This window comes from Octodon degus, unplaced genomic scaffold (assembly GCF_000260255.1).
Source record: "Octodon degus isolate 3935 unplaced genomic scaffold, OctDeg1.0 scaffold00016, whole genome shotgun sequence".
NCBI lineage: Eukaryota > Metazoa > Chordata > Mammalia > Rodentia > Octodontidae > Octodon > Octodon degus.
In genome coordinates, this window is record NW_004524592.1 from 8,671,408 (window position 1) to 8,684,226 (window position 12,819).

Here is a 12,819-nt window from a genome sequence, read left to right on the forward strand (position 1 = left end):
GAAATACAAATAGAAAGGTATAACACAATTAAAAGGAAAGCAAGAACTTGAGGATTGGACAAAGAGGAGAGGGCAAGGAGAAAAGCTTGGAAACACAACAGGTGCAAAGCCATACATTTATACGCACAACATAAGTAAGGCAAGGATCCTGAGACTCTGCAGCATGTTTTTGAAACTAGCAGTTAATTGGTAGGATTCTCACCCTGACTAACATGCTGACAACTGTGAACTAAGCAACTGCACTGAAGATAGCAATGTATAATGGTAGGGTCATGCTTAGAATGCCTGCCATTCTGCTCTTCTAAATACATATTGCTTGTCATGATATACCAATTACAGTCATACTGTCTCTCAAGTAAATGTTTGTTTTACAAAAAGGGCAATAAATGAAAACAAGAGATAGGAAAAAAAAATGTCACAGGACAGTCCTTTTACAATGCTGTATATGGTTAGATTTCTTAATTTCTGTGTAAAATTATGTAATTATTCATATATTTTCAAAGGTCAGTGAGGACTCAGGACATAGGAGAACCTATACTGTAACATTATGTAACTCAGCTGTGTCCCAAATTTTCTGATCAAGATTATGGAGCCACAGAGGAATGTGATCGATGATGTAGAGTATGCCTAAGGAGAGTCAGATAGAGAGAAAACATTCTCTCAGGCTTTCACAGACAGTAAATTGGTCAAGCAATGGCTGTGACTCATCCACATGGCTGACACTCACAAAGGATCTACAAACTGCTGTATAGGGTTTCAGGTTAAATCCTGAGGGAATTTGACTGATCTTATCAGATACAAAAGTTACATTTTTTTTAAATGTATTTATTTTTCCATAACTTTATTGAGAAACAAATAGCAATGAGACAGTTTCAAATCAAACTGGTAGGACAGTTTCAATAATTAACACATTGCATACTCTTTTCCTAGTGGTTATTTGCTGTACAACATGCAGACATGATATCCTATTTACAAACACTATTACAACAAATCCCTCTATTCATTAAGAGAATGTAACTATATCCTAACCATTTTGAATACATAAATACAAAATGGACATTCATCTGTATTCCCTTTTTTGTTTAGTTCCATCATTTGAATATTACAGATATGTTAACTCAGCAAAATAGTCTAAAAGAGTCCAGTAGTCCATAATAGTATTGGGTCTTCTGCTTGACTGGCAATGTCAGAAATTGTTGACCTGAGTCCTCAACATAACAGCATAGCTTTACTTCTTATACTTCGTTTTTATACTTTTGTGCTGGATGGTTAAGACCAAGATAAAGCAAGACTATGCAATAAGAGTTGTAGCTTTTGGATCTGATAAGGTCAGTGAAATCCCCTCAAGATTTATCCTGAGATCCTGTACCTCAGATTGTAGAACCCCCGTCAGTGTCAGCCATGTGGATGTGTCACGGCCTTATCAGATACAATGCTTGGCCAATGTGCTCTCTGTGAAAGCCTGAGAGAATGTTTTCTCTCTATGTGACTCTCCGTAGGCACACTCTACATCATCGATCACTTTCCTCTTTGACCGCATAATCTCCTTGATCAGAAAATTTGGGATACTACCGAGTTACATGACGTTACAGTACAAGTTCTCATATGTTCTGAGTCTTAATTGACCTTGGAAGGCCAGGGCCAAAATATTGGCTTTCCCTGCGGCCCTCCTTTTTCTCTAATTTTGGTCTGCAAACTTAGGTTGTTAACCCTCCAGAAGACAAGCTTATTGTTATTACCATACAACCTAGGCTGTTAAGTTTAACCTCACTATCTGTCTGAATATCAAACATCTTAGGCATAACATGGAACAGGTATTTTTCATCAAGTACTGATACATTGAACTTTAAGTCCCTACAGAATATGATGAAAAAACAATTAAAAAATTAAAATATATATATTTCTAAAATAGGCACAAAGAATTATATAATTCTTATGTTTACACATAAGTCCAGAAATCATATCATGTCTGCATCTTGTACGATGAATAACCACTAAGACAACAATATGCAATGTATTAACTACTGAAAATGTGCTAGTAATCGGTTGTGAAACTGTCTCATTGATATGTTTCTCAATAAAATTACTTTAAAATTTTTTTTTTAATTTTAAAAAGCCTTTGTCAACAAAGAATTAACATTCATTTCAAGAAATAGGATACTTTCTAATATGAAAGACAAGTCTCAATAACAGTTTGTTCATTTATTGCCCTATCCCCAAATGGATAATATATTATTTCATACTTACGAAGTTCCACGTGAGGATTTGTAAACTGTTTCTTTTGTGAATCTCCTCCATCTATTTCATCTAAAAGGTTTAATATCATTAGTAAAGGTAAAATTTTAAATTATTATCAATTTACATTTTTCCCCTCATGTAACAACAAAAACAGTAAATGAACAATAAAATATCCTAGTAGTGTACAGCATGCTGAGGTCCATGCCTGTAATCCCAGCACTCAAGAGGCTGAAACAGAAGAATTACCATGAGTTGAGTTCAAGGCCAGCCAAGACTATATAGCAGGGCCCTATCTCAAAAATAAAAAGCATGCGGCAGGGGGTCACCTAAGGATGTAGCCAGTATGAAGCACCTAGATTGCTGGATTCAATCCCCAGTACTAAAAAAAGAAATCCTAGTAAGCCATTATTAGACAAACATTAGATGTTTAAATTGTGTAAACAAGTATAACAGAAATGTGTTATTCCTTCAAATATCTATTTTTAGGTTGAAAATACAGAATTCAGGTTGAATAATTTTTCTTACTTTTAACATTTAAGTAACTCCTACAATAGCAAATTCAGCTCTTACACTTAAGAATTTCCATGACTTCTTTAAAAGAGTTCCTAACTACTTTTCCCCACAAGAACAGTAATGCTTCCCAATGTAGGTGACTCTAATTCAGAGAACTTCTTTTTGCTTTCTGGTTTTCTGTCATCCTTTTTTGCCCCCCTGGCGAATGAATTCAGGGTCTTTGCCCCAATCTATATCTTCAGACCTTTATTTCCTATCTTGAGACAGTGTTTCAGCTAACTCACTAACTGGCTCAGGCTGAGCCCAAACTTGTGAGCCTCAAACTTCTTGCCTCAAACCTTCCAGGGTGCTGGGATTAATGGCATGTGCCACTAGCTCAGGGACAGCTCAGGGGTGTGTGTGTGTGTGTGTGTGTGTGTGTGTGTGTGTGTGTTGCATGATCTTTCTGAATAAATTACTGCCAGGCCCACTGTCTTTACTGTAGATTTGGAATACTATTACATTTCAATACCTAAAACAACTGATCATTCCCTAAACTCCACATTTCATTTTTTAAGCATCAAAGATTTCCAAGGGGGGCCGGGAGATGGCTCAGTGAAATAAGCACTTCCCTAGCAAGTGCAAGGATCTGAGTTCAATCCCCAGTTCCGCAAAAAAAAAAAAAAAAAAATTCCAAGGACACATAACATCAAAAACCCAAAAGCAGGCCTACAGAATATTAAAGATATATTAATTACTAATCATACTTTATTATAGGAGTTGCTATGCTTAAACTACCAACTCATGACTTAAGCTGCTATCACCTAACTATTTCTCTATGGGGCTAGAGTAGGCAGTTTACTCAGTTACAACTATCCAACTTGCCATATTGAAAGCAATAAGATAATGTAAGTGAATGGGTATCCCTGTGTGCAATAAAGCTTTATTTATAAAAACAGGTCAGCATAATCTGCCTAATACCTTTGTAAACCCATCCCCAAACATAATCCAATCCACCTATTTTTAAAATATCAAAATGTAGGACACAACCTTATCAAAATATCAAAAATATTAATATTAAAATATAAAACATAGGCACAATCTTATAGGCAGTGGAAAAGAAAACAAACATCTAGGATACAAATGTAATAGAATGCAAATATCTAAGTGGCTGTTAGTTCAATAGTGGGGCAGATGCTTTATGTATGTGTGCGTGACTAACCCTGGAAGATACTGGCTCTATCATTACAAAAAAACAGAAATTCAGGATTTCTGGTTCTATCACATAGTAAATGAAAGCCACAAAATCTGAAACTAGGTGAAATTTCCAGATGCCATGAAGTAAAGGGAATGCCCTGGTCTCAATAGTAGGAATTACCTGCTTAGACTATAAGAAACATAAGAAAATTAATTAATTCAAACAAATTTGGTCTACTTAACACACCTTGAGGTTCAATGCCTTGATTCTCTGTTCCCTCCTTGCCCATCTGCCCAACCTGGTAGTAAGCACTATCTGCTCCACGTAAGGTCTCTCTCTTCTGGGAAGAGAGGTCAGGGCTTTTCCCTGCTGTCCCTCTGAAGAAGGACAACACTCCAGAAGCTTTTTTGGCTAAAAATAAAAGGTAACAAATTTTAATTACACGTCACTACAAGTAGAAAATAAGGATTTTCAACTTCTGTTTTTGTTAACAGGAACAACTATATAAAGCTAGTAATTCTGCAAAATACCGATACTTTAATTTATACAGACTACAGTGGTACCATGGTTCACGTGACAACAGCAACCAAGACCATCTTTCCCACACAACACAAATGTAGCCATCTTTTCCAAAATTGTGAACCAAATTCAGTTTATGCACCATGGTACCACTGTATTATTCTACAAGTTACCAACATCTTTAAGTAGCCAAGTACCTCTATTATCAACAACATACTAGAAGAAAAGCAATGCTCAGCTAGTTGAATGTCAAAATGTGAGAAATTCTCTAGAAAGCCTTTCAAAAGCAACCTTAGGGCTAGGGACACAGCTCAGTGGCATAGTACCCACCAGACAAGTGTGAGGTTGTAAGTTTGATTCCCAGTACCACATTAAAACAAGGTAACAGTATCTTAAGCAGATTAGATTGAAAAAAAAAGGGGGGGGCCAGGGAGATGGCTCAGTAGAATAAGTGCTTCCCTGGCAAGCACAAGGGCCTGAGTTCAATCCCCGGTTCCACAAAAAAAAAAAAAAAAAAGATTAGATTGCAGCTGAGTTCTTCATTATTATAATACAGCTAATTAACACAGAACAATCCCACAAGCTACAGAATTCAGAGGTAAAGAAAACATTTTGGTATCTTTTGCGTTCTTACATATAAACACAGGAAAATAAAAGTTTGTTTATACTATCTTTCAAAAAATAAACAGTATGGCCAAGAATTTATTAAAGCTTACTTTTTACTTTTATTTCTAGTTTTGGGTTTCATTCAGCATATCATTAGCATGTCTGATTCTAATACTATAAATATACCTTTGTAAAATCCATAAAAAAAGTAAATTGGTGAGCGTTATTACTGCCTCTAATACTAATTCTGACATGGTTCCTTGCTAACAGAAGTCTGATTTTTGTGAGAGTAGCTATGTGTAGAAACCTAGGAAATGAATCACCTGTCTAAGTCAACCAGAATAATGCTGTCTGCCCTTTATTTGCAGTTAGAGTGACCACGAGACTAGTTCTGAACAGTGAGATTGAAGGGTACCTCTGAATTCCTAACAAAAAGAACAGTTGACTACCCTTCCTTCTACCTCAAATATTCAGAGAATATTAATAACCACAAAAAAAATTATGAAAAAGAAACTATTCCTCTACTGTCATCACAAAGCTTAGCAACTCAACCAACCAATACCAGCAACTGCCTATCTCCAGGCATAGTTCACAGAAAGCAAACTGTCATTTGCTTAACCCCCTCACAATTCTGTTACTCCTAGCAAAATGGATTCCTAAGTGACCAAGTCAAGAAGACCTGAGTTCTAATGCAGCTCCACTACACTATAATGTTGATCAAGTTACTCAATCTTAATATCATTTCTAAAAATGAGGATACCACATAATCCTTTTCTCGTTATTGCAGGGATTAAATATAATATAAAACTACAACATATAACATAAAATTTTATCACAGTGTTAATAATATAACTAAAACACAAAACATAAATTTCTCTTGTAATCCTTTCTTTTCAAAATTTTTTAAAATTATTTATTTATTTGGTACAGGGTCTCACTATGCAGGCTCAGACTCATAGTGATCTTTCTGTCTCAACCTCCCCAGTGCTGGGATTATAGGCGTGCACCACCACGCCTGGTTTTCTCTTGTAATTTTTGTTATACTTTTAAAATGGAAAGCTCTAGGGAGACAGATCCTTTTTACATAAAACAAAGAACTTGCAAAGGTTTCAAATTCAATAATTTGAATTTAAATTTAAGAAACAAAAAACCCAAAAATCTGAAAGAAAATGTTCAAATCTATTTAAATTCATATTCTATTTCAAACACCAAATGTAGTAAAACCTCACCAGATGACTAATATATCACATTTCATAGATATTCAAATATTTGAAATTTTTTCTAATGGATATTTCACATCATATCTTACTGTGCTTTCTTCTTCAAACTATAATTACAAAGAAAACCATTATAAATATTTTCCAACTTATAATCTTACTTGGCTGAGGTTCTGCATCTGTTGTACGGCTTGTCTGTCCTCCACCAATTTCAGGCAATCTAATAGGGCTACTGCTCTTGGGCCTGTTGTCTAAAGTACTAAAAAGAAAAACCAAAGAATTAAATTTAAATTATTCAGATAGAACATAACAAGTATTCTGACTTTACATTACTCCCCTATCTAATCCTACCCATGATAACAGAAATCCAGTTCATAATTTACATAAATACAGATTAGAACATGTAAGAATGTCTTAAAATATCTACTGGACTTCAAAAAAAATTAAAAATTTTCTAACAATAAAATTGTATGGAAAACACAAAACCAAAAGATATTAAAAGTCTCTGTCAGAGGTGGATCAGTACCTAACCTATAAGTCAAACAATTTTCATTTTCTTATTCTAGTAACAAGATAACTCAGATTAAATTTTTTCCAGAGCAGTAAAACAAGAAATGCTATCTCAACAATAAGGAACCTATGATAATTTCTGTTAAAATGTCTAAGAAACTGGCTTGGGGATCCTAATCTTTAATTATTAGGATCTTTAGTTAGTATGGAAAATTACAATTACCTAAAATTATAAAACCAAACAGGAGTGTACTAATTTCACAAGATATTAATTTTTAAATAAATACTTGCATTAATTTTCAAAACTGTTGGAAGTTTAAATTTCCAACATAGGCTGAATTACGTGGCAACTAGCAGAAAACTACATCCAAAAGACCTATTTAAGGTCTTCTGCTATACTTGAATTCTGTTGTTTCAATTATGAGCTGAAACTTTTATACTGATAATATGCTACAAAAGAGAAGCAAGAGCCTGGATATAATCCCTGGTTCTGTCAGAGAGAGAGAGAGAGAGAGAGAGAGAGAGAGAGAGAGAGCGAGCAAGCGAGAATAACAATGACAAAGGACATAGGAAGTGATGACATAAGTAAATGAAAACAGATTTTATTTAATCCTAGATCACCTATTTGCTGGAAGGCCTTCTTCAGCACTGTTCCACAGAGTTGCTTTAGACAATTCTTCTAAGGCATTTCGGTATTCTTTACAACTTAGGGTAGAAACAGATTGAAAAATGTTAAACATTAATTCCTTTTTAAAAAATACATCACAAACTTTTAGAATAAGTTTTGTATTACAGAAACAAATTATTATAAATGTCTATAATTAAATGCATTTGGGTTAATAAGTCATCAAACAGAAGCATCATAAGAAAAGTAATGTCTACATAGTAGATAGTAAAGGAACTTGAAAGTGTTTTTCTACTTAAAAGTACTACAAACCTCAGGATTAAAGTTTTTCTTAATGATCTATTAGTCAAAAAATATCTGGCTGGGGCCAAGGAGATGGCTCAGTAGAATAAGCTCTTCCCTGGCAAGCACAAGGGCCTGAGTTCAATCCCCGGTTCTAAAAAAAAAAATCTGGCTATTGAACTGGAAGGCTGGGAGTCATGCTTTAGATAAATTAAATCTCATGAAATAAGAGTCATGTAAGGGTATATTTTTTTCTAAGACATTCAATAAAAGATGATCTTGATAGAATACTGTACTTGATTCCTAATAGTACAAAAAGATTTTTACTTTGATATTATTTTTATCCATTAATGTATGATGACTAATCAGTAAAGAAGGAAATGCTATTTCATAAAGATATGAATGGTAAAAATTTTTTGAATTATACAGAATCTTTTAAAGGAAAATATCAGATTTATCCAAACATAAACACTAAACCCCAAAATCATGTATATGTCGACCTTTTTGATCCTTGTGTATATATTCATAGCTAATATATGATAGTTGACAGACATTCAACTATTTGAGGTTTCTTTCAAATATCTGTTGAATAAATGAATACTTTGTAGCATATCTAAAATGAAAAACTTAGACTTTGAATGTCTCACAATAGAAAAAAATTTTAAGCACCTTAGATTTCTCCTAAACTAAGTTCAATTTCTGCCAAGAATTTTATTACTGAAAACTAGACATAGTATATAAATATTTTTAAATGTGATGACTCTTTATAAAGACACAGGACAGCCACACAAATTAAACAGTCAAACATGTTTATAAGGCAAGGCACAGGGGTAGCATGCATTAAGTAGGAGAATTTTACCTAGGGTATGTGGGAAGCAGGAAAGAAATGAGTAATTAAAAAAGATACTCAAATGAGATAAGGCAAATATGTTCCAGCAGTATGTTAACTAAATCAAAGCAAGGGATCCAAAGGTACAAATTATAATAGAGGAATGGTCAGAGAATCCAAGGGTTAACATGCAACTCATCAAGTTAACCCAGGGGGTGAGAGCTTCAGGGTGATACCATACCCTACTATCTGGGTAAAGAGGTTTCCAGGTACATAAAGAACAGACCATTAAGCCTGAAGAATATATATTTAAATCATTTTCCTTCACTGTTTTCCTTCCTAAAAGATCTTCAAAGCAGGGTAATAAAGAGACATAAAGAACATAGCTATAACCACATTGCAGAAAGTCCAACAAATGATACCTGAGAGCAAAAGCAATGATGGAGCTGGGTTCCTTCTCACACACTGCAATGGGCACCCGTTCATGTTCATACATTAAATAGTGCTTATCTGGATCACTGTTCATTTTTTAAAAATAAAGTAAGTAAGAATAAAATTAGAAGAAAATCAAATATCAAGTCAATTAATGCAAGTAAATCTTGGGATAATTTTAAACAATGAGTAACAATTAAACATGCTAAAATGTATGCTAATGCTGAGAACATGAATCAAGTCAACAATAAAAGGATATCAAGTTTTCAGAGGCAACTGAAAAATTATCAGAATTAATTTCAAATCAGAAGGTTCTAGAATAGTTGCTCCAAACAAAGCACTCCATACGGACAAAATTTTGTCCATATTAATATCAAAAGAATTTTCAATAACAAGAAACGTAAAATATTTTGTTCAACAATAAAATTTAGAGAACATCTTCTAGAAAATATGGAGATGTAGTACTAATTTCACTAAAGAAGAACATTATCACAAGCACTGTGTTGTTATCACACAGGAGGAATTCAGTGGTGGCTCCATTTCAACCCAAATTTTCTTCCCAAAATGATACTCTCACTCCTCTAGGTGCAATATATATATATATATGTATGTATTTATGTGGTTCATTCACTTTACTTAGGTGTACCTCATGTGCAAGGTATGTAATACAAATGTAAGAAAACTGTTACAAGCATCCCATATATATGAGATGACAGGCATAACAGAATTTACAATACATTGAGATAAAAAAAAATCTACAAATATGATCACTTCCTATGATTAGTACTACGAGAAAATTGCAAGATAAATGTGTCACCCAAAGCACACACTCAAAATCATATGGTGAAACCCTATTTCCCAATGTAATGGTATTAGGAAATTTAAGTCATGAGGGTGGGGACCTCATAAATGAGATTAGTGCCCTTAAAAAAGGGACCCAAGTAAACTCTTTCTACCATGTGAGGATACAAAGAAGATAACAACCTAAAACTTGGAAGGTCTTCACCAGGACCCAATCACCTTGGTATTTGATTTCCAGTCTGAAGTACAGAAAACAGAGACCCTTCATAAACTACCAGCACGGAACATGCCATATATGCTGCTGTCACACATGCTGTCCTATGAATATCTACATGTCTCCTCCCCACAATCTTGAGCTCCCAACAGGAGGGATTTTTTTCCTTTGAGTCTTGTCCTGTACCTTGCAGTACTAGAGTAGGCACTATTTACAATTACTATGTAAATAGTGAAGAAAAAACCAAAAGCCTCTGTTAACACATGTCTACCTTTTGCATGAATTTGTACTACTGTAACAGTAGTAACATTCAACAGCCACACAGGTAAACGAGTACAACAACAACAACCTTTTCAATCATCTTATATTCTTTCCCTGGTCTCAATAAGTCCAGCACAAAAAAGTTCACATAAAAACTTTCATTGAGTACCTCACCATTACTACTACAGTTTTACCAGGGCCCAGTAAATTACTAAGCTAGTAACATCCTCATATACAACTAGCAGTATGTTCTTAAGAATATCAGAGCAATACACGTAGCAGTGTATTGTCAAATTATAATTATATATGGGGTATTAATGTACACAAATGTTTTTTCAGTAAAAGTAATTTTAAGAACTAAACATTATTTAATGCTTTCTTCATTCACTATCATATAATAATGATTACACATTCTACAAATTATACATCTAAAGATACCTCTTACTATGATGATATGATATCTAGGATTGAAAATTACATATGTACACATAAACATACTTAAATACCTAGGCGAAGAATCTAGGGAGAGCTTTTTTTTTTAATTAAGGAAAAATAAAACCATGTAATAGCCACTGGTATTTATAATACTTACAAAGGAAATGGAATAGGATTATAGCTGTTTCCTGGAAGCAAATTTGCAAAGATGGCTTTCATCGTTGACTTTTCCTTCACCTGGCTGTCTGTGGAGCCCAGCAGATGTCCATCAAACACATCTAAGATGAAAATTATTTAAGAAGAATAAAACATAAGCAAAAAGGGCTACGGAGAGAGCTCAGCACTCAGCAGTCTAAAGCACCTGTCTGGTAAGCATAAGGACTCAAGTTTGAACCCCAGTACCACATGCAGTGCTGGCCCCAGCACCTTGAGCGCACTGTGTGGGCCCCAAAGCCGGGCATAGTAGCACATGCCTGTAATCCCAGCACTGGGGAGGCTGAAAATGGAGGATCTGAACTGCATAGTGAGACCCTGTACCAAATAAAATAAATTTTTTTAAAAAGCAAAAGTATCAACTTATTTCCCCTTTCCTTTGGAAATACAGAGAGATATATGCATACTACAATTGCCAAATATAGTTTAAAATTTCTGATCTAAGGAAAATGGCTTACAGAATGAATAAGAAAGCAATAGTAAAATATACACAAGCATTACCTCCAAGGAAAATTTTTTTCCTGACATTTCATCATTTTTATAATTGAGATAATCTTATAATCAATAATTTGTTATCATTACAGGAGCCAGGCAGCAGCCTCAAAGGAACTACCAATGAGCTATAAGCATGTAGCTTTATTATATTTTCCTCATGCTGCCACATCAATGCACTTATACACACTGTGGCTACTGCACTTAAGTTAACCACTATAATATTAATGTCAAGTTTCTGCTATATGTCACTACTTAGAAAAGAAAGAAGGCATGAATTTGCTGCTATGAAATAAGTACTTTTGCTGAAAAAATGCCAGCAGTTTCTTATTTTATTATACAACAACAACCATACGCTTCATGAAACTTAAGAAAGTAAGAGCCCCAGAAGTTGCGCGATGCCGAATGACATTTTTTAGAGAGAAATCTACATATCAAGAAAGGCAACTAAAGGAAGAATTGATACAATAAAAACTTTAAAAAAAACACTATTATTAGTTTAAAATGAGAATTTCTAAGGGATATGAAAGCATTGTGTCGAAACAGCAGTATTTTTCTTTCTCAGAGACACATACAAACCAAAGAACTCTAGAAGCTGGCAGGGGGATCAAGAGTCTAGACCTGCCTGGGTACCAAAGTGAGCTCAAGAGTAGCTTAAACTATACAGTAAGATTCTGTCTCAAAAAACAAAATGACAGCATAAAGACAGCAAAATACAGCCTATCCAAGATCTAGAACTGAGGGAGCTGGAAAACTTGGTGAATCAAAAACTACAGTAGGGCTGGAGAGATGGCTCAGTGGTCTAAAGCACCTACTTGGAACAAGCTTGGCAAAGCACAGGGACCGCGGTTCGATCCCCCAGCACCACATGCCAGCCAGCCGCGTTCCCTGGTGGGCTGAGCTGGCCATACACACACACACACACACACACACACACACACACAAAAAAAAAAATAGAAAAAAAAAAAAAAAAAAAAACTACAGTAGATCTCCAGGGGTCAGAAGGAAGCAGACAGAAAACCTAGAAACTACAAAGAAGTTGAAAACTGGAATAAAACATAGAAAGGAAAAAAGCAGTCTTCAGAATTAGCCTTAGCTCTCAGGAAGGTGGGATCCTGACTCTGCTAACACAAGGTGAGCCCAAAGATGGTCATAGCTCTAGGGAAAAACAATGGACTGGGCCACAGTGCCAGCCTCAAGAAAACTTGAGTTATTGTAAACTGAAAGAACCATATGGGACTTTACTCTTTAAGTGACTCCTAACTCATGATGGGATAGAATTGGTGAAGAAATGCAGTGCAGCATCCACTATATTTTACCTTCCCAACAGTGGCACATGCAGGACTGTCCCACTGATGGTACACAAGCATCTGATCATTTTTGTCAGTCTTTTTTTTTTTTTCCCTACAGTTTTATTGATAAACATATAGCAATGAGACAGTTTCAAATCAAATC

At 34.8% G+C, this 12,819-nt stretch overlaps 1 protein-coding gene across 1 annotated transcript in view; it reads right to left on the bottom strand.

The window, feature by feature from the left end:
• Positions 1 to 12,819, bottom strand: part of Pikfyve (phosphoinositide kinase, FYVE-type zinc finger containing) — a 122,143-nt gene that overhangs the window by 11,184 nt on the left and 98,140 nt on the right. Inside the window, exons 31-36 of the mRNA XM_004626718.2 lie at positions 10,817 to 10,937; positions 8,939 to 9,034; positions 7,402 to 7,485; positions 6,432 to 6,529; positions 4,175 to 4,339; positions 2,210 to 2,307 (exon numbers count right to left, since the gene is read on the bottom strand). Coding sequence (XP_004626775.1) covers positions 2,210 to 2,307; positions 4,175 to 4,339; positions 6,432 to 6,529; positions 7,402 to 7,485; positions 8,939 to 9,034; positions 10,817 to 10,937 — 662 coding nt within the window. The remainder of the gene's footprint in view (positions 1 to 2,209; positions 2,308 to 4,174; positions 4,340 to 6,431; positions 6,530 to 7,401; positions 7,486 to 8,938; positions 9,035 to 10,816; positions 10,938 to 12,819) is intronic.